The 22,183-nt window shown below is 42.6% G+C and overlaps 1 protein-coding gene across 2 annotated transcripts in view; it reads left to right on the top strand.

The window, feature by feature from the left end:
• dhrs7b (dehydrogenase/reductase (SDR family) member 7B) overlaps positions 1 to 22,183 on the top strand; it is a 51,583-nt gene that overhangs the window by 10,419 nt on the left and 18,981 nt on the right. The window contains exon 1 of one of the 2 annotated variants that reach the window (XM_052021369.1): positions 13,788 to 13,845. The exons of the other annotated variant lie outside the window; for it this stretch is intronic. Within the exon in view, the coding sequence (XP_051877329.1) occupies positions 13,826 to 13,845 (20 nt within the window). The 5' untranslated portion in view covers positions 13,788 to 13,825. Of the gene's footprint in view, positions 1 to 13,787; positions 13,846 to 22,183 lie in introns of those variants that run through there. 2 annotated transcript variants of the gene reach the window in all.

Here is a 22,183-nt window from a genome sequence, read left to right as displayed (position 1 = left end):
TTTTCATTTTCCTTCCAGAGGACTTAAACTCATAATCACAGGGAACAGAATATTATTTTTAGTGCCATTGCAAGTGATAATTCACTTGAACGAAAAATAACTACACTTTCTCTTTTTGGTGGGGTCCCAGTTTAAATTATAGTGCAGAATAGTAAACAAGCCAAATTTTTTTCAAAGCAACTTTTACTGTATATGGATGTTTTGTGATGTCGCACACTAGAAATCAAGAGAAAAAGCAGGCCCACGTGGAAAGATGGTGTGGGTTGGGTGTTTAGAGAATGGGTAATATTTATTAGGGCTGCTGTTAACTGTTCTGTCAGATCACTCTTTGAAACACCACAACTCCTGTACATTGGTGAGACCAAATGCAGACTAGGTGACCATTTTGCAGAACACCTGCTCTCTGTGCGTAACTGCGATCTACATCTCCCCATTGCCAGTTACTTCAACTCCCCCTCCCGCACTATCACTGACATGTCAGTCCTCGGCCTCCTCCACTGCTAGGAGAATTCCAAGTGAAAACTGGAGGAACAGCACCTCATTTTCTGTCTTGGAACCTTGCAGCCTAACAGCATGAACATTGCATTCTCCCACTTTAAGTAATCCCCACCCCTCCCCCAACCATGCTTCTTCTCTTCTTCCCTTTCCTAGCCTACCTCTCTTTTATCTAATCCCCATCTTTTTATTTTCCTTTCTCTCCTTACCTTTGACCCATTCCCTGGTGGATCTGCTCTCCCCTCCGCCCCCGCACCTGCATCTACCTATCACCACATTATGCCCACCCTGCCTCCCCTCTTTTGTCCACCTATCAGTGCTCTGCTTCCCACCGCCCCCCCCCCCCCCCCCATATTTTGGACTTCCCCTTTTCCTATCTTCAGCCCTGAAGAAGGGTCCTGACCCGAAACATCGACCACCTGCTTTTCTCCACGGATGCTGCCGGGCCTGCTGAGTTCCTCTAACATCATTGTGTTTTACAACTAACATTCTTAACTTGGTTTAAGGAGAGGGAAAACAATAAGGCAAAGTGTGCATGTTTCAATTGGGGATGTGCAAGGTGAAGAAAATACTTAGAACACAGATTTCATTGCATAACATAAATTCAAATGAAAATTGATTTAAATCCTGATCTCTAACTGTACCTATGTTATGAAAGAATTAAGGACGATTATGAGAATGCATTCTTTTCACCCATCATCCACCTGAGAAAGGACAGCATAAAGTCTTGAAGTCACCTGTAATGAAAAGTCCCATCTGTATTTACTATGAAGGACATGGAAGCTTGTGGTTTGGGGGCAGGGAAAAACGAAAGGCTGGAACATATCAACATTATGTAGGAGGAGGTTTTGGAGATCATGAAATGTATTAGGTGAATGAATCCCTGGGGCCTGACCAGGTGTACCCTAGGATCTTATGGGAAGCAAGGGAGGAAACTGGGGCCCTGGCAGAGATTTTTGTTTCTTTGTTAGCCACAGGTTAGCTATCAGAAGGGTGGACGATAGCTAATGTTCTGCTTTTATTTCAGGAGGGAGCAGGGATAAGCCAGGGAACTACAGGTGAACCTCGCATCAGTGGTAGGAAAGTTATTGGAAGGGCTTCTGAGAGAGAGGATTTATTTGCATTTGGAAAGGTAAGGACTGATTAGAGATGGTCAGCACAGCTTTGTGTGTGGGAATCGTGTTTCACAAAACTGATTAAATGACTTGTGATCACCAACAGGATTGATGAGGGCAAGGCAGCAGATGTCGTCCACATGGACTTTAGCAAGGTCTTTGACAAGGCCCCACATGGCAGACTGGTCCGGAAGGTTAGAATGCATCAGATCCAGGGCGAGCAAAATTGGTTTGCTGGTAGGAGGCAGAGGGTGGTGTTGGAGAATTGTTTTAAGATTGGAGGCCTATGACCAGCATTGTGCTGCAGGAATTGGTCCTTGGTACTTTTTGTTGTTTGTCATATTTATTATGATTTGGATGAGAATGTAGGTGGCGTGATTAGTAAGTTTGCAGATGCCACTGAAATTGGCGCTATAATGAATAGCGAAGAAGTTGGCTAAGGTCACAACAGGATATAAATCAACTGGGAAAATGGGCAAGGGAATGTTAGATGGAATTTAACTTGGACAAATGCAAAGTGATGCATTTTGGCAAGTTAAACCAGTGCAGGACATCTAGGGTGAATGGCAGGTCCCTGGGGAGTGTTGTTGAACAGAAAGACCTTGGGGTATAAGCTCCCTGAAAGTGGCAAAACACGTAGACAAGGCGGTGAGGAAGGTGTAATGGCATGCTTGTCTTCATCGACCAAAGCACTGAGTACAAGAGTCGTCAAGTTGTGTTACAATTGTACAAAACATTGGTTAGCCTGCACTTGGGGTATTGTGTGCAGTTCTGGCTGCCACACTACAGGAAAGATGGGACGAAGCTAGAATGAGTGCTGAAAAGATTCACAATGGTGGTGTGTAGATTGGAAGGCTTGAGTTATGAGGAGAGATTGGATAGGCTGGGTTTGTTTTCTCTGGAGCAAAGGAGGCTGAAATGTGACAATGATAGAGGTGTATAAAATCATGAGAAGCATAGATAGGGTAGATAGCTGGAGCCTGTTTCCCATGGTAGCAATGTCTAAAATTAGAGGGCATTTCGTAAGGGGGGGGGGGTAGGATGGGGAGTTTTCAAGGGATCTGAGAGAGGTTTTTCCACACAGTAGTTGGTATCTGTAATGAGATGGTCAAGGTGGTAGAGACATCTGGACAGGTACTTGAATGAGCAGGGCATAGAGGGATATGGAATTAATGCAGATAAGTGGCACTAGAATAGATATGTATGAGAGTTGGCATAGACACAGTGGGCCAAAGGGAATTTCCCCTTCCTTAGCCCAGTGGTACAGAACTCATCATACAATGGTTGCTAAGACCTTTTGCGAATTTGGCTTAGTTTTGCCTGTACTCATTGACTACAACCAAAAATAATCAAAATAGATGTCTTTTGAATTACCTTTCCCTCCTATTAACAAGTTGTTGCTATAGAATTGGCATTTCACAATTCTTACCATAAAGCTGACAGTTTTGAGTCTTTTCCTTAGGAAACTTTGCTTTTACTTTAATTAAGAGGATGGATTTGAGATTTTGATCTATCATGACTCAACCAGAAGACAGAATAGGTTCAAAGAACTGACTAGTTACCACCTGCTCCTCTGGCAGAGTCTGGAGATCCATTTGTTTTTGTGTGACTCAATCAATTTTAAGCTTTGACCAGCCAGCCAGAGACTCATGGGAGTAGGCCACTTAGTCCCTTGTATTGATTCTGACGATCAATTTGATAAAGGCCAACTAGCATCTTGACTCCACTTATCCACTTTTTTCTAAATCTGTTAATGCCCTTATCTGACAAGAATATATTGACCTCAACTTAAAAATTAGAGCTGTTGAAAATTTCTAGGTCCCCTGTTTCACTACAGTGTGAAGTGTTAAACAAAATCATCAGAAGTCACCAGCTCAACAAACTTGCCTTTTTTTTATTTTCAGTGGCTTTTTGGGACCGAAGGTCTGTAAACCTCTACAAACAATGCTGCCACTGACCATTAACTGTGGCACACTGTGCACAGAGGGACACCATCTTAAGCAGCAATTACTCTTTTACAACAAAAAATACTACATGTACAACAGTAATCATCTCCACCTTGCAGAAACATCTTGACAGAGCGTTCCAGATTTTACCACCTTTTGTCTGACAGAGTGTTTCCTGATCCACGCTGAGGAGCCCACCTCTAAGATTACAGCCCCTTGTTCTAGATTCCTCCAAAGGAAAGGGTTTCTATCAAATCTACTTATCTCAAATACCTGAGTTAGACAAACAAAACTTTCTCTCAATTAGCCACTTTACAGCCTCAGTATTGAGTGCAACAACTTTAGATCAAAACCACTACTTGTATTTCCTTTTCCTCTGGAACCATCTTCTTGTTTCTTTAATTTGTCCATCTTCGTTTCCTTTGCTTGTGCTGTAATCCATTTTAACATTTAATCTCCACTGTCCTTAAACCTATCAATAATATTCCTATTTATTCTATTCTTTAATCCTACCACATTTATATTTGAAACAATGTGCATATTACTGTGAATATAACAGCGTAGTATTGAGTTGAGTTCAAGAAATGTTTATAAATTGCATAAGAGTGTTCAGCTTTGCTCACACCCCCACCATGGATTGTCATATGATGTAGAACACAAGTGGTTATGACTTTGGGGAGATGGTTGTGCTTGCTTTCTGGAACATCATTTGGGCTCTTTTTCAGTTGTTCTTCTGTCTGTTCCCATTCCATTACTTCTAGAGGTGTAGTTCAGCAAGAAAGAAGGATGTGGCCAGCCCATTAGTAGATCATTTAGCTGCCTGTGACATGTTTTGTGAACTGAGACCTCTAAAGACGTGCTTTGCCCAAATAACTAATCTGGAGACTGTCCCCATGGGAACATTGAGGGAAGATGTAGTCCCACTACAATGGTGTATGACTTGATCTCTGTCTCCATCTAGTAGATCATTTGGCAGAGGTCAGCAAGTAGTTGAGAGTTCAGGGAGTTGAATGGGAGCTTCTAATAGGAGGTTCAAGAGCAGAGCAAGTGATATTATAGGGTTTCAGTGAATTATAGGGAGATTTAACAATGTTTCTTTGTGGTCAGGTCACATAGTTGAAGACAGGGGTTCCTTTGTATTCAACAAAAGATAAATGTCTTCCTTGAAATCATGTAAACTGAGGTTTCATAGTGTGGCTTGACAAATCTGGAATTTCTTCTTTGCATTCAAGGACAAATGTACAAAAATTACTATTGGATGTAGATTTTAATCAGAAAATGATGATGCATTGATTCTGTACATGTGCCTGATCAAGTCAGAATTCTGACTACAGCATATAATTAGAAAAGTAGCTTTCTTTTGGCCAATACTATAGCAAGACTATAAAACCTGATGTAGAAACAACAATGTTTCAGTTCAACATCTGCTGTTCTTCTATTATTCCTGGATGAAGCAAACTGGCTCTTACATGGCTCATTTTTTGAGCTTGCATTTCAGAAGGAAGGCTCAATATCACCAGTGGATTGTGGAGTTTTTACACAAGGGACATTACCCAACTGGGCATTGCTCGGATACTGGTAGTCACACTGGCCATGCACCAGAGAAGTACTCTGTCAGCAATGGCTCAGTGGGAAGCACTCTCTAATTTTGAGTCAGTAGGTCATTGGCTTGAATGACTTGAGCAATGAATCTAAGACACTCCTTGAAAGCTACGTTGTTCAAGGTGAGATCTTTCAGAATTTTAAAAAATATGTTTTAATTTAAACATTATAGTTTTAAATCCAGACAATACTCCTCTCATGAGTGGATGTTTGCAATCTCATGATGCCAATCTCAAGTGTAGCAGGGAAGTGATTATCAGGAATATTTATCTTTCAAACAGCACGTCTTCCCACACCTGCTCACTCTCCTGTCACAGCTGTCTCTGTGATCCTCTCCCACACCGTGTTTTTGTTCATTTTTGGCTTATGAACAGTTTGGCTTACGAACAGTTCTCAGGAACAGAATCCTGTTGTAACTGGGGACCTCCTGTAGGGGTGGGTGTTATGGAGCCATAGCTGGGAAATGGGGAAGTTCAGCTTTTGCCAAATATAGAGAGAATATGTGAAGTTTTCCTTTCCAGATTTCCCCATCAGTAGGCCAACCTGATTGGCTGACTGTTGGGCAGGGAAGCTTTTGGGGGAAAATATGCCACAATACAGAAAAGAACGGGCAATTTAATTGAAGTGGAGGATGAGTAAGGAGAGTTTAAGGATAAAGGATGTTTTGGGGATAGGCTTCTTGTGATGCTAGAGAGATTGGACAGTGTGTTGATTCCAGGAGCTCACTGTGATTTGGAAGGCAAACCATCATGGAGGAGGGTGATCGTAACCTTAGCTTGCTAGGCTCACCCAGCCCTCCATGGACTTGGCCCACCTCACTTTTACCCTTGGCATTTCCCAAGACTTGAAAGGTAGGCAGCGTGAGCTTAAACATCTATAACCACCCCCAGAGAGCAGATTGGTTGCCCACCTCTTGTCTCTTCTCTCTTAAAAATAGAAATGGATAATAGGGTTAGGTTTGGATTTGAAACTTCTTTGAACATTTTAACTTCTAATTCCACCTATTTTTGGCACTTAAAATTGTTCCCAATGTACTTGAACTTCAAAGGACAACAAAAAAAAAAGTACATATCGTCTTGGCTTCTGCTCCAAGAACGAATCTACTTTTAAGTATTAAATAAATTGTAATCTCCCATTGTACTACAATTCCTCCCACTTCATTCATTCACAAGATGGCAGACTTCAGTTGTAAGGCCAGCATTTGTTGTTTGTCCCTAAATATCTTTAAAAAGGTAGAGTGGAGCTGTCATTTTGAACCACAGTAGTCCATGTGCTGAAGGCACTCCTGAGCAGAGAGCAGTTTGGTAATACTGAGCATCTCCCGAGTCCAGTTAAAATACACTGCTTTGCACCAGACATGGTGTCATGTATAGAACAGCGGGATTGCTTCCCAAAAGGACATTAGTGAGTTCATAATATGTTTTAATGATTTTGGATGGGGGAACAAAATGTAATATATCTAAGTTTGTTGACAATAAACTAGGTGGGATTATGACTTGTGAGAAGGATGGTACAGCAGGTAATGCTGTTGCCACACAGCTCTAGTGACCTTGTTTCAATGCAGACCTCCAATGCTGTCTGTAGAGTTGCATGTCCATGACTGAACTTCCCCAGATGCTTTATTTTCCTCCCACATCCCAAAGAATTGCTGGTTGGTAAGTTAATCGGTAATCATAAATTATCACTAGAGTATGTGGGTGGGAGAGGAATCAGGGGAGAGATGATGCAAATGAGAGAGAGAATAGGTTACAGGGAATAGGTGGGGGAATGGGATTGGCTGGATTACTCTAAGGGCCAGCAAAGGCTCAATGAACTTAATGGCTTCCTGTATTGTATGAAATATGAAAAAGCAAGAAGACAGATTGAATAAGTTGGCAAAAACAAGGCAGACGTAATAAAATAGGGATTGATGAAGTTACCAATTTTTGTAGGAAAAACAATTATTTAAATGGTGTTAGATTGGGAAGTATCACGTACAAAGAGTTAATAACACGTATTGACTAGTTAACAAGTTGGCAAATAGTACATTGGCTTTCATAGGAAGAGGATTTGAATACAGGTGCAAGGATGTCTTGCTATAATTATACATGGCCTTGGTGTGACCACACCTCGCATATTGCGTACAATTTTGATCTCCTAAGAAATGATACACTTGCCATGAAGTACAGTGGACATTCACTAGACTGATCAGGATTCACCATCCTGAGATGGTGGGATTGTTGTATAAGAAAGAAAGTCAACTAGGTTTTTATTTACCAGAGCTTAAAAGAATGAGGGGGATCTAACTGAAACTTAAATCTGACAGGGCAAGACAGATGGGATGTAGGAAGGAGGTTTTCCTTAGCTGGGCTGTATAGAACAAGGGGTCAAAGTTCTCAGGTTACAAAGCAAGAGATTTACAACTGAGATAAGGTGAAATTTCTTCATTCAGAAGGTGGCATACATGTGGAATTTCCTGCCATAGAGGCCAGTTCACTGAATATTTTTAATTCAAAATGATAAATTTCTAGATGTACAAAGGAATATAGGAAGAGCACAGGAGATGGATGATCAGCCATACTCGTATTGTAAACTTTTATCTCCAGATCATTGGTTGAGGTCATTTGATTTCTGATCCAATAGTATAACCACTTTTCTACAGTATTTTAACACGAGTTCCTTTGACCCCTTGGGGACAGGCTTAAAGTACAGAGCCAAAGCAGTGACTTATACACCAGATTTTATGGGATTGAGCAGATGAAGCTTTTATCTCATTGGCTTTGGTAATCAATGGCGTGAGTTGCAGGCAGCTCTTTTTCTCTCATCACCCAGGAAGTTGGATGTTTTTTTTGCAATTTTTCCAGAAGCCTTTCTAAATTTGAATTCTGTGTGGGTTTCAGTTGGCAAGCAGGGGTTTGACCTGGACTGAATACAAATGCTGAAAACTGGTGGCTTTTCTGGAATCTTCAGAAACACTGAAAACAAACTTGTACTCCGATCCAAGAATAACAATTCCTTGCAAAATCTACTTGTCAGGATCCAGCTGAGCTTGGGAACTATTAAACTTGCCCCAGACTCTCACAGAAACAAAGTAAACGGCACAGTGCTCCCTAATGACTGACATGTCTGTTTCTGCTTTGTGTCAGCTCTTATATAAGACCAAAAATAAATCTCTTTTAATTCATTGGCTGATTGCGATCCAGTCATGTTCCCCAGAGAAGAGTGTTTGGCTTTCGTTCTCTTTTCTTTCACCATGTTAAATAAATGTCCACAGTGCTAACCCCTACTTGGTTTAGTTGCTCTGGATGTAAGCATGTTCTTGAAGCTGCTTGGAAAGTAAAGACACATCGCCAGCAATTTAGTGCCTGCATCGCATGGCAGGTTTGATTCAACCAAAAAAATTGTGATGCTTTAACTGTAGATACAATACAGCCTACAAATTTCAAAGGCAAATCAGTTTTGCTGATGGATCATTTGGTTAATTTGCTGGCAGTTAATCTGGTGAAACATTAATTTACCCGTTTATCAGTCCGGGGAATGTGAATTCAAATCCCACCGTGTCAGTTTGAGAATACAGTTTTAAAGATATTGTTGTAAATAAGTGACTGACTGCCTCATATCCTTCAGGGATGAAAACTGCTACTTTCAACCAGTCTGGCATGTACACGCGACTCCAATCATGCACAAGTGTTGTTGACTTATAACTTCCCTCTGGAGTGACCCATCAATTAAACTATGACAAAGATTATCAAGAATTACCCTACAAATGGCAGCAGTTCAAGAATAAGGCCCAACAGCAATTTTTCAGCGCAAAGAGGGTTGAGCTAAAATCACACCAACATCCTGAAAAATAATTAAAAAAGCAACGTGGCACTAAACCACAGAGCAGCGAGTGTCCTGAGGTTCAATACTGGATCCATATTAAACTAATTAGAAGCTTTGGTTATGTGGTGTTCATAGAGTCATAGAGAGGAACAGCATGGAAATAGTCCCCTTAGCCCATCGAGTCCGCACCAACCATTTTTACACTAAGAGGATTGAAATGGTGTTATTTAGGTTTGCACCCAAAAATCTGCATTAAAATGAGATGTGCATAGTTCCCAAGGGGACGTCATTCAATTTAGTGCAGTTGGAAACACTGTTGGTGCTTCCCATGGCAAGCAGAAGCAGCAACGCATGCCATTATTTCGAAGGGAGTTTGTGTCTAGCAAACTAGGCATCATCGATTTAAAACCCACAATGATAAATGAAGTAAATCTGTCTGTTTACAGCTTTTTCTTCTCAAAACAAGTGCCAGATTAAGTGGCTCATTTTTGTATAAATCACTCTTGGTGTAGGTGGGTAGTAAGAGAATCAGGGTGGACTAAATGGGCATGCGAGGGAGAATAGGTTACAGGGAAATAAGTATGGAAAAGATGGGGACACAAGAGACTGCAGATGCTGAAATGTGGTGCAACAAGCAATCTGCTGGAGGAACTCAGAAGGTTGAGCAGAATCTGTGGGAGAAAAGGAATTGTCCAAAAGATGAGAACGTTCTAAGTGCTAGTATAGACTTGACGAGCTGAATGGCCTCCTCCTAGGCTGTGAGAAGTATGAACATGAGGGTACGACATCCCTGCCCAGTCTGGCCTATGTGCAACTCCAGATCTACAAGGCATGGTGGACCATTAATACCTTCAGTTACCAGCAATGTACAATAAAAATTCACCTTGGTAGAGGCAGCAGCGAGGGAAGTTCAGTTAGGCATAATGCTCCTGGTTACAATCCAGCCATTTCTGTTATTTGTGAACACTGAGTAATTTAAACTGCTTGGCTGCAGATTCAAGTATGATATAAATTTGTTTGGCCAAGGGTTTAAACAACTATTCCCTTTTCTTCAGCACCTTTTACTGTAGTGAAGTTCTACTGAGCAATGTAATGAAATGTTAGGACAGGTGACTACAGCACGAGTCAAAAGCAACATCCAAAGGGAGGAGAAGGCTGGAGGGCAGATGGTGTTGGGGAGTGAATTCCAGAGCTTGGGTCCTGCAAATGCAGCAAACGTTTAGAGTGACTTCATCTGGGAACACATAAGAGGCCAGAACTGGGTGAGTACAAAGAACTTGGTAGGTTGTAGGCCTCGAGGACATTGTAGAAGTTGGGAGTGGGGGGCCATGGAAAAGTTTGAAAATAGTGATGAGAATATTAAAACTGACACATTACTGGAGTGGGAGTCAATATAGATCAGAAAACACAGGGTGATGGTTTCATAGTTTTATGTGTTGATTTTCTGGAAAAAGAGGTTGATAAACAATGTGTACAACTTGAGACACCATTTTATGAAAATAATTTTTTTTAAATTTGCAATTATGGTACACGAACTATGAGATTAAGGCAGCAAATGCAGGTTGGAGTGTTTTTCTCATGCTGTGGGCTGACCATGTAGTGATCTCTATATCAATCTGAGAGAATTTTATGCAAGGTGAGAATGTTTCCACTTGTAGGGATGAAAAAACTGGAATACAACAATACTAGTGAGATGCCAAGAAATTGGTGATAATTTAAAAGAAACAACCCAGAGAGTAGTGAGAATCTGAAATCTCCTATCACAGGTAGAGGTTGAAATGAATAATCTCGATGAATATAAAGGGAGGCTGCACAAGTGCATGAGAGAAAAGGGACTAGAAGCTTCTGTCAGTAGAACTGGATAAGAAAAGATTGGAGGAAGCTCAAGTTGTGCAAAATGCAGGCATGGAGTTGGTTGGGCTGAATGGCCTGTTTGACTGCAGTATACAGTTCTGTAAAATTGACAGTCATTAACAATAGTCATGCCATTAAATGGGTATGTGCACCATTAACTATTAGACTTAAGTTTCTGTGGCATCCATAATGGAAAATTAATTTGCAACTTCATAATAATCACAAGGAGCTGAAAATGAAATGCTGTTTTCAAAGGCTAACAGCATAAATCTGCCAGAAGCTTGTGAACTGCCGTTTGCAGCAGTGCTTTCCTTGCCATAAGTAGAACTTTAATCACATGCTGTTTTCCCTTTCCATAAATTTCAGGCCACGGTTTCTGAGCAATAAATTCCTGTTACTGATTACCACCTCAAGACAACACTCACTCTTTCTCACCTCTCACTTCACTTTAAATCATGTTCTCTCCCACCTAAATTCCATTACAACAGTTCTGCTGGAATCCATTCTCTTCTAATTTACTTTTTTCCCATTTCAACAATTAAATTCCCCTTATCCCATTTACTCTGACCAGCATACAATCTTGTGCCCTTCATCTTAAAGTCTCCACCCCAATCCCACTGCTCCCATCTCAACCTTGCCTTGCTAATAGCCTTATAACTTCCAAAATCTTAATCATCAGTAAGTCTGTGCCTTATCATTTTCTCTTTTTTCCCCATTATCACAAACAACTTTCTGCCTTTCCAAAACCAACCAACATTGCCTTTGCCATTCCTAGGAGAGATTTTTCAATTATTTTCCTCAAACCCACTCTTTAAATCGCAACTTATTACCTTGGCTCACCACCTTTGTTATACTGTCTGTGGTGGATGTTTTGTTTCCAATAAAATATACCTTGTCACATTCTGTGTGTTCTTGGTAAGCCATGTTATAGATTATTTCTTAGCCACTCACAAACCCGTGCTGTAGTCATTCTCCATCTTGGTGATCTCTGACTTGGAAATGCTTGTTGCTCATAATTACTGTATTACCATTAGATAGTGTTGCATCTCTACAGCACATAGCATGGCATGTATTGCTTTGAAATGCTCTCTCCAATTTCTTACTTCTGATTTTGACACCATTGTTTTGCCACTTGCCTTCTTAAATCCCAGAAGTTCCACCTTGTGCAATCCACAGCCTCATACCTATATTTACCAGCAGTAAATACACTTTGAAAGTACTTCATTGGTAGTGAAGCACTTCCAGACATTCTCATTTCATCACAGGTGCAACAAAAATGCAAAAGCTTTATTTTCTATGAATTACATTTCAACTGGGATGTATAGGAATGATTATTACATTGCTGTCTATGGGAGCCTGTTGTGCTGTTCATAAGATGTCCAGTTTAATTCCTACTCTATCGTTTAAATGTTTGAATGACTGATTAAGGGTGGAGCCTTTGGAATGGCCTGAGATTGGAATCAGCTCTAATTCTACTTGTCCTTTTATAGGATATCCTACAATGTAATTTCTTGCTTCTGCAGGAAATGGTCTGAACTGGAAATGAATCTGCAATCACAGAGCAACACAAATTCACACAATGGGACATAAATACAGACCACAATCAGTGAGGATAGGCAGCAATACCTCCAGCACAATTATTCTCAACACTGGTGCCCCACAAGGCTGCGTCCTCAGCCTGCTACTCTACTCCCTATACACTCATGACTGTGTGGCCAGATTCTGCTCTAACTCCATCTACAAGTTTGCAGATGATACCACTGTTGTAGGCCGCATCGCAAACAGTGATGAGTTGGACTACAAGAGGAAATAGAGAGCTTAGTGGAATGGTGTCATGTCAACAAACTTTCCCTCAATGTCAACAAAACAAAAGAGCTGGTCATTGACTTCAGGAAAGGGGGCGGTGTACATGCACCTGTCTACATCAATGGCACTGAGGTAGAGAGGGTTGAGAGCTTCAAGTTCCTGGGAGTGAACATCACCAACAGCCTGTCCTGGTCAAATCACATAGAAGCCACGGCCAAGAATGCTCACCAGTGCCTCTACTTCCTCAGGAGGCTAAAGAAATTCAGTTTGTGCCCTTTGACTCTCACCAACTTTTACCGATGCACCATAGAAAGCATCCTATCTGGATGGATCACAGATAGTACAGCAATTGCTCTGCCCAGGATCGCAAGACACAGCAGAGAGTTGTGGACACGGCCCAGTGCATCACAGACACCAGCCTCCCCTCCTTGGACTCTGTCTTTACCTCTCATTGTCTTGGTGAAGCAGCCAGCATAATCAAAGACCCCACCCACCCAAGACATTCTCTCTTCTCTGCTCTTCTGTCAGGTAGAAGATACAGGAGCCTGAGGGCACGTAATACCAGACTTAAGGACAGCTTCTACCCCACTGTGATAAGACTATTGAACGGTTCCCTTATACAATGAGATGGACTCTGACCTCACGATCTACCGTGTTGTGACTTTGCACCTTATTGCACTGCACTTTCTCTGTAGCTGTGATACTTTACTCTGTACTGTTATTGTATTTACCTGTACTACATCAATGCACTCTGTACTAACTCAATGTAACTGCACTGTGTAATGAATTGACATGTACGAACAGTTTGTAAGACAAACTCTTCACTGTACCTTGGTACAAGTGACAATAATAAACCGATACCAAATTCAAATAAATAAGGCAATTATTTACCTTCACCGTTCTAGCCAACTTACAATGACTGACGTCTATTTCACTTTGGTAACTTAAACTAAAGCGTCAAGCAATGCATTCCCTCATCCACCCCCACCAAAAATAAAATCACAAATAACACGCAAGCAATGCGGAACCATTTATACAAGGTCTCAGGACCTCTCCGGAATACGCATTTCCCCTGGTCCGTGGATGATTAAGGTCCCCGATACGAACCTCGCCCAGCTGATTGGCCAGAGAGTACAGGCGCGTCCGTCCAGCTGATCAGCGATTGGCCGAGTGAGCTGTCGGTTCTGACGGTGGGCGGGACAGATGTTGGCCGAGCGGGGTCGGTGAGTGAAGGTCTCGGGTTGGGGGTGGGTTTGTGGCTGGCGGCCGGTCGGTAGGTCGGTCTCTGCCGCTGCCGGTCCGGGGGCAAGTGGGAGCTCACTGTCCACATTCGGTGGCCTCCTGCCTGGTGGATGGTCCCAGGGCGGGGTGGGTGTGTCACTGGACAGGAGGCTGTGGTCCCGCCAGAGCAGCTGGGGAATTAAATCCTCCCCACCCTCCTTCAATTGGGATATTGCGGATTCCGCAATGGGCCGCATGTCCCGATTCGGAGAACCACCCGCACTCTGCCCTCCCCCCGCCAGACCTACCCATGTCTGCAGCACACTTTTACACACTACAACGATTAATGGAGAGTAACTGTTACCTCTCCGCAATTTTGTCTGTCTTACCCGCAACGCAGCCACAATTTTTAGAATATAATTCTGCAATTTAAGCCTTGTAATTGTACCTACTTTTTTGGTTTAAAGTGGCATATTACTGCTGCTCATAAAACAGTGATCGAAACACTTTGGTACCAACGACATAGGTAGGAAAAAGGATGAGGTCTTGAAGAGTGAATGTAGGGAGTCAGGAAGGAAACTGAAAAGCAGGACCTCAAGGGTAGTAATCTCTGGATTACTGCCTGTGCCGCATGCCAGTGAGGGTAGGAATAGGAAGATATGGCAGACGAATTTGTGGCCGAAGAGTCGGTGCAGGGGGTAGGGTTTCTGATTAGGGGATTATTGGGATCTCTTCCTGTACAAAAGGGACAGATTGTACCTGAACCCGAGAGGAACCAACATCCTTGTGGGCAGGTTTGCTAGAGCTGTTGGGGAAGGTTTAAACTAGATTGGCAGGGGATGGGAACCAGAGTGTTAGGTCAGATGATGGAGCAGTTGATGTAAAGAAAGCTGCAATGTGTAGAGAGACTGAGAAAGGATAGGCAGTGGATAGGGCATAAATGCAGTCAGTTGGATGGGTTGAAATGTGCTTAATGCCAGAAGGGTGATGAACTGAGAGCATGGATCAAAACGTGGAATTACAATGTTGTGGCCATTACACAGACTTGGCTGTCACAAGGGCAGGATTGGCTGCTTGATGTTCTGGAGTTTAGATGTTTCAAAAGGGATAGGGAGGGAGGTGAAAGTAGGGGGAAATGGAATTGCTAATCAGGGATAGTATCACAGCTGCAGAAAGGGAGGATGTCGTGGAGGGATCGTCTACTGAGTCAGTGTGGGTGGAAGTCGGACACAGGAAGGGAGCAATCACTCTATTGGGAGTATTCTGTAGCCCCACCCAATACCCACCGGAACACTGAGGAGCAGATAAGTAGGCAGATTTTGGAAAGGTGCATAAATAACAGGGTTATTGCCATGGGAGACTTCAATTTCCCTAATATTGATTGGCACCTCCTTAGTGCAAAAGGTTTAGCTAGGGTAAAATTTGTTGGGTTTGTCTTAGGAAGGATTCCTGACACAGTATGTGGACAGGCCAACTAGAGGAGAGGCCATACTGGATCTAGTACTAGGCAATGAACCTGGCCAGATGACAGACCTCTCGGTGGGCGAGCATTTCGGAGATAGTGACCACAACTCCCTGACCTTTAGCGTAGCCATGGACAAGAATAGGAGCAGACGATATGGGAAAGTATTTAATGGGAGGAGGGCTAATTACAATGGTATTAGGCAGGAACTTGGAAGCAGAAATTGGGAACAGATGTTCTCAGAGAAATGCACAACAGAAATGTGGAGGTTGTTTAGAGACTACTTGCATGGGGTTCTGGATAGGTTTGCACCACTGAGACAGGGAAAGGATGGTAGGGTGAAGGAACTATGGTTGACAAGAGAGGTGGAACATCTGACTTCTTCCTTTGGACTAAAAGAAGGAAGCATACTTAAGGTTTAGGAAGCAAAAATGGATGTGATGTATATGAATTTTAGTCAGGTGTTTAACAAGGTTCCCCATGGTGGGCTCTTCCAGAAAGTCATGAGGCATGGGATCCATGGAAACTTGGCTGCATGGATTTGGAATTGGATTGCTTACAGAAGGCAGAGGGTGGTAGTAGATGGAGTGTATTCTGCCTGAAGGTTGGTGACTAGTGGTTTTCTGCAGGGATCTGTTCTGGGACCCCTGCTCTTTGTGATTTTTATAAATAACTCAGATGTGGAAGTGGAGGGGTGGTTTAGTATGTTTGCAGATGACACGGAGGTTGGTGGTGTTGTGGATAGTGTAGAAGGTTGTTGTAGGTTACAGTGGAATATAGGCAGGATGCAAAGTTGGGCAGAGAAGTGGCAGATGGAGTTCACTTGAATCATGTGAAGTGATACACTGGAAGATCGAACTTGAAGGTGAATGGCAGGATTCTTAGCAGTGTGGAAGAACAGAGGTATCTTGGGGTACAAGTCCATAGCTCCCTCAAAGTTGCCACGCAAGTTGATGGGATGGTTAAGAAGGCGTATGGTGTGCTGGCCTTCATTAACTGGGGGACTGAGTTCAAGGTAATGTTGCAGCCCTATAAAAGTCTGGTTAGACCACACTTAGAGCTTTGTGTTCAGTTCTGGTTGCTTCATTATAGGAAGGATGTGGAAGCTTTAGAGAGGGTGCAGAGGAGATTTACCAGGATGCTGCCTGGATTAGAGAACGTGTCTTATGAGGAAAGGTTGGGTGAGCTAGAGCTTTTCTCTTTGGAGTGACAGAGGATAAGAGGCGACTTGATAGAGGTGTATAACATCATGAGAGGCGTAGATAGAGTGGACAGCCAGCACCTTTTCCCCAGGGTGGCAATGGCCAATACTAGAGGACATCAGCTTAAGGTAAGTGGAGCAAAGTTTAGGGGAGATGTCAGAGGGAAGTTTTTTTTCCACACAGAGAGTGGTGGGTGCCTGGAACGCACTACTGGGGCAGGTGGTAGAGGCTGATACAATAGAGACTCTTGGATAGGCACATGGATGTAGGAAAAATGGAGGGTTATGGGCTGTGTAGGAGGGAAGGGTTAGATTGATTGTGGAATAGCTTTGTTTAGGTCAACACAAAAACATGGGCTGAAGGGCCCGTACTGTGCTGTACTGTTCTTTGTTCTATAAATACTCAATAGCATCAGTGGGGAGAGAAACGAAGTTATTGTTTCATGTCAGTAGTCCTACATCAGAATGGCTTTTCATGTTACTATTGCTCCTTGCCAATAATAATCCTTAATGTCCTCTAGGGTTTCCATTTAAAGGAAATTAGGACTCAGTAATAAATTGGCATTAAAGCTGCAGCTGCACCCTCCAAATAAACTTAAAGAAGGACTGATCATATGAGGATAGTTAAGTGAGCTGGGGTTGTTCTCTTTGGAGCGAAGGAGGATGAGAGGTGACTTGATAGAGGTGTACAAGATGATAAGAGGTATAGATCGAGTGGACATTCAGAGACTTTTTCCCAGCGCAAAAATGGCTAACATGAGGGGGCATAATTTTAAGGTGATTGGAGGAAGGTATAGGGGGGATGTCAGGGGTAAGTTTTTTTTTATACAGAGAGTGGTGGGTGCGTGGAACGAGATTGTGGGGGCAGATATATTAGGGACATTTACGAGACTATTAGATAGACACATGAATGATAGAAAATGGAGGGCTATGTGGGAGGGAAGGGTTAGATAGATCGTAGAGCAGGATAAAATGACAGCACAACATCAAGGGCCAAAGGGCCTGTGCGATGCTATAATGTTCTATATCTGGAAATGCCTCTAATTTCTAGCAGCCTTAGCAAATTTGCATAAGTAATAGCTGTTATAAAGCCAGTCTTTGTTAATAGTGGTGTGCCAGCCATGCAGCTGGTCACTAAGAATCCTGAGCATGATAATGTGAGCCACCAGAGGTGATCGGTGTGCAACATCAGACACATAGTTAGACCCATTATGGGAGCAGGGAAATGGACTGCTTTTTATAGGATTACCTCTGGCATGAGGATTGAATGGCTCCCATTCTGTTCAGTATTGTGGATCAGAGATCCCCAGGGCACAGTGGAAGGCTGCATGTTCAGCCTTGAGATTTCCTACTCACACTTTCCTTGAGCACACTACTCTGAAGGTGATGAGTCCTAATGCAGATTCTCAAACAGAAACATCAACTATCCCTTTGCTTCCACAGATGCTGCCTGACCTGCTGAGCTCTTCCAGCATGTTTGGTTTTTTTTGCTGTGAAGATTCCTTGACTTATAAAAGCAATATGTTACTGGAAAAAAGTTTTAAGTTAAATTTCAGGAATTGAATAAGCTGGGTGAAATGCATTATAAGCTGCACGCTGTTTGTTACAGTGAAAATTAGTTTTGTAAGTAAAAGACATGTACCCCAAAGAATGTGGCATTATAGTGAAAATTCATAAATTGTATTGTTAATGTTTTCAGACACCTTTTGTTCAGTTATGTTTTAGAAGGAAAACCCACAGAATAATTGGGATTTTGTTTTGTTGTTGGTGTCATAGTGAACTAAATCCAAAAATTCAAGCACAATTTTTTTTGTGGAGGGATTCTGCACAATGATTGGTGTTTGAGTTAGGATTTGATCCCAATGGCATAACATCTTTGATGTAATAAAAAAAATTCTAAGCATTTTACAGGAGTGGTATTAAATCAAATTTAACAGAGCCATAATTCAGAAAAACTATTCAAAAACTTGGTTTAAAAGTTGGGTGTGTTGTGGGAGAGGAGAATGAGGTAAATTAGTTTGGGGAGGGAATTCCAGCCTTGGTAGCTTGTGGTTAAAATTAAGGATGTGCAATGGACCAGAAATGGATAAGTTATAGGGTAGAGTTTGGAGATTTGTAGGGCTGGAGGAAGTTAATTAGACAGGAAGGATTGATTTTGGAGGTGTTGCTGGGCCAGGATCCAGTGTAGGTCAGCAAGCAAAGGGATTATAAATAAAGATAATGGCTGCCTATTGTGGGGAGCCATTATTGTATTTGACTGCCCCAGCAAGCTGGTGGTATGGAGCAGGTGGGTGGAGATGGTGGCTGGTTTGTGATTAGGAGTATAAAATCAACCCAAAAATTGCTGATGCTGGATATCTGAAATAAAAACAACAAATGCTGGAAATACTCAGCATGTCAGGCAGCATATTAACTACTTCTCTTTCCATAGATGCTGCCTGACCTCCTGAGTTTTTCCAGTATTTTCTTTTTTTAATTAGTGATTAGGAATATAAATTTGGCTGATTTTGTTTTTACTCCATTAATCTATAAATGCATTGGTCAGTTTTTGTGCTCCTTAAATTTTCAAATTCCTCATGGACCACGTTTGCATTGCTCATTGTCACATGGCTTAGTATATTTATGCGCTCTGTCATAGGGAAGGGTATTTAGTTGTTTTCTTTCAGAGCAGCATAGAAATAATGTGGCATTGGAATCAAAGCTGTGACGGCATTTTGGAATTATGCATTTATCTCAACCAGGTAGCCGGGAAGTGGGCATAACCTACAGACCACTTGGTATTCAGATACTGGCGTAGGATGAATCAATAAATGAGTATTGTACCTCCTTCATTTTCATGTTCAGGACATAGTGGCTATTTACTCTCCATTTGCATTTAATGGTATTGGCCACATTTCCAATTAGAGTGAAGAGTTACCTTTGTAAATGTAATTAATCAGAAATCCAGCTGGAGTAATGCAGTATGTAGCAAGGGACTTAGAATTATTATATTTTAATTATGTGGGTAGTTCTAGTTTTAAGACTGTGGCATCTTAATTGCAAATAAATTCTAGTGCACCTATTATAGCAGCAGGGGAATGGACTGATATTCGCCCTTTCCTTGAGCACACTGCTCTGAGAGTGATGAGGTATTTGCCAAACCACTAGGGGAATAGTCACAAAGGGAAGCTCTTTTTGCTTTGGCTGACGGTAGACTTTCACTTGAACTTGACATGTGAAATAAGACTTATTAGGGGAGAAGAATAAAAACAGAAAATGCTGGAAACATTCAGTAGATTAGGCAGCATCTGTGGAAAGAGTTAACGTTTGAGGTCAAAAGCCCTTGGTTAAAATCTGTTTTTCTCTCTCCTCATGCTGCTAGATCTGCTAGCTGCTTCCAACATTTTCTATTTTTATTACAGATTTTCAGCATCAGAAAATGGCTAAAAGGCTACTTACATTTGTAAGCATCATTTGTAAGCGTGGCTAAGGAGTTGGTGCAGGAGGGAAGGTTTTAGATTTTTGGATCATTGGGATCTCTTCTGGGGAAGGTGGGACCTGTACAGAGAGGACGGGTTACACCTGAACCCGAGGGGGACCAATATCCTTGCAGGCAGGTTTGCTAGTGTGATTTGGGAGGGTTTAAACTAGTTTGTGAGGGGGATGGGAACCAGAGGGGTAGGTCAGAGGAAGAAGTGCATGGGGAAAAGTCAGATCTAACATGTAGAGAGGCTTTGAGGAAGGAGAAGCAGAGTATAGGGTATAAAAGTAGAAAGGTGGATAGGCTAAAGTGCATTTACTTAAATGCAAGAAATATCAGGAATAAGGGGGATGAACTGAGAGCTTGGATAAGTTCATGGGACTATGATATTGTGGCTCTTGCAGAGACTTGGCTGTCACCAGGGCAGAAATGGATATTGAATATTCCTGGATTTCAATGTTTTAAAAGGAATAGGGAGGGAGGGAGGGAGGGGGGGAGGAGGGGTGGGGTTACTGGTCAGGGACACTATTACTGCTGCAGAAAGGGTGGATAATGTAGAAGGATCCTCTCTAGAGTCAGTATGGGTGGGAGTTAGGAACAAGAAAGGAGCAGTTACTCTATTGGGAGTATTCTATAGGCCCCCAGGTAGCAGCAGGGATACTGAGGAGCACATTGGGAGGCAGATTTTGGAAAGGTGCAAGAATAACAGGGTTGTTATCATGGGAAACTCCAACTTCCCAACTATTGATTGGCACCTGCTTAGTACCAAAGGTTTAGATGGAGCAGAGTTTGTTAAGTGTGTCCAGGATGGATTCCTGTCACAGTATGTTGACAGGCCGACTGGAGGGAATGCCATATTAGATCTAGTATTAGGTAATGAACCAGGTCAGGTGACAGATCTCTCGGTGGGTGAGCATTTGGGGGACAGTGACCACCGCTCCCTAACCTTTAGCATTGTCATGGTCAAGGATAGGAGCAGAGAGGACAGGAAGATATTTAATTGGGGAAGGGCAAATTATGAGACTATAAGGCTAGAACTTGCGAGAGTAAATGGGGATGACATTTTTGAAGGGAAATGTACTATGGGGATGTGGTCGTTGTTCAGGGATATCTTGCAGGATGTTAGGGATAAATTTGTCCCGGTGAGGCAGAGAAGGAATGGCAGGGTGAAGGAACCATGGGTGACAAGAGAGGTGGAACAACTAGTTAGGAGGAAGAAGGCAGCATACATAAGATGTAGGCAGCAAGGATCAGATAGGACTCGTGAGGAATTTAGGGTAGCAAGGAAGGAACTTAAGAAGGGGCTAAGGAGAGCAAGAAGGGGACATGAAAAGGCCTTGACGAGTAGGGTTAAAGAAAATCCCAAGGCTTTTTTCACGTGTGAAGAGCAGAAGGATGACGAGAGTAAAGTAGGACAAACAAAGGTGGGAAAATGTGCCTGGAAGCTGTGGAAGTGGGTGAGGTCCTCAATGAATACTTCTCTTCAGTATTCACCAAGGAAGATCGGCCTTGATGATGCTGAGGACAGTGTTGGTAAGGTTAATGTTCTGGAGCATGTAGATATCAAGAGAGAGGATGTGTTGGAGCTGTTAGAAAATATTAGGACAGATAAGTCCCCGGGGCCTGACGGAATATTCCCCAGGCTGCTCCATGAGGCAAGGGAAGGGATTATTGAACCGTTGGCTAGGATCTTTGAGTCCTCGTTGTCCACAGGAATGGTACCAGAGGATTGGAGGGTGGCAAATGTTGTCCCCTTATTCAAAAAAGGTAGTAGGGATAGTCCAGGGAATTACAGACCAGTGAGCCTTACGTCTGTGGTGGGTAAGCTGTTGGAAAGGATTCTCAGAGAGAGGATCTATGAGCATTTAGAGAATAATGTACTAATTAGGGACAGCCAGCATGGCTTTGTGAAGGGAAGATCATGTCTCACAAGCCTGATAGGATTCTTTGAGGAGGTGACCAGGAAGATTGATGAGGGTAGTGCAGTAGATGTGGTCTACATGGATTTTAGTAAGGCGTTTGATAAGGTTCCACATGGTAGGCTTCTTCAGAAGGTCAGGGGGCATGGGATCCAGGGAGGCTTGGCTGTGTGGATTCAGAATTGGCTTTCCTGTAGAAAGCAGAGGGTTGTGGTGGAGGGAGTGCATTCAGATTGGAGGGCTGTGACGAGTGGTGTCCCACAAGGATCGGTTCTGGGACCTCTACTTTTCGTGATAT

The sequence above is a fragment of the Pristis pectinata genome, chromosome 8, assembly GCF_009764475.1.
Source record: "Pristis pectinata isolate sPriPec2 chromosome 8, sPriPec2.1.pri, whole genome shotgun sequence".
Taxonomy (NCBI): domain Eukaryota; kingdom Metazoa; phylum Chordata; class Chondrichthyes; order Rhinopristiformes; family Pristidae; genus Pristis; species Pristis pectinata.
Note: the sequence above shows the minus strand (reverse complement) of the source record. Positions and strands in the feature narration are given on the sequence as shown.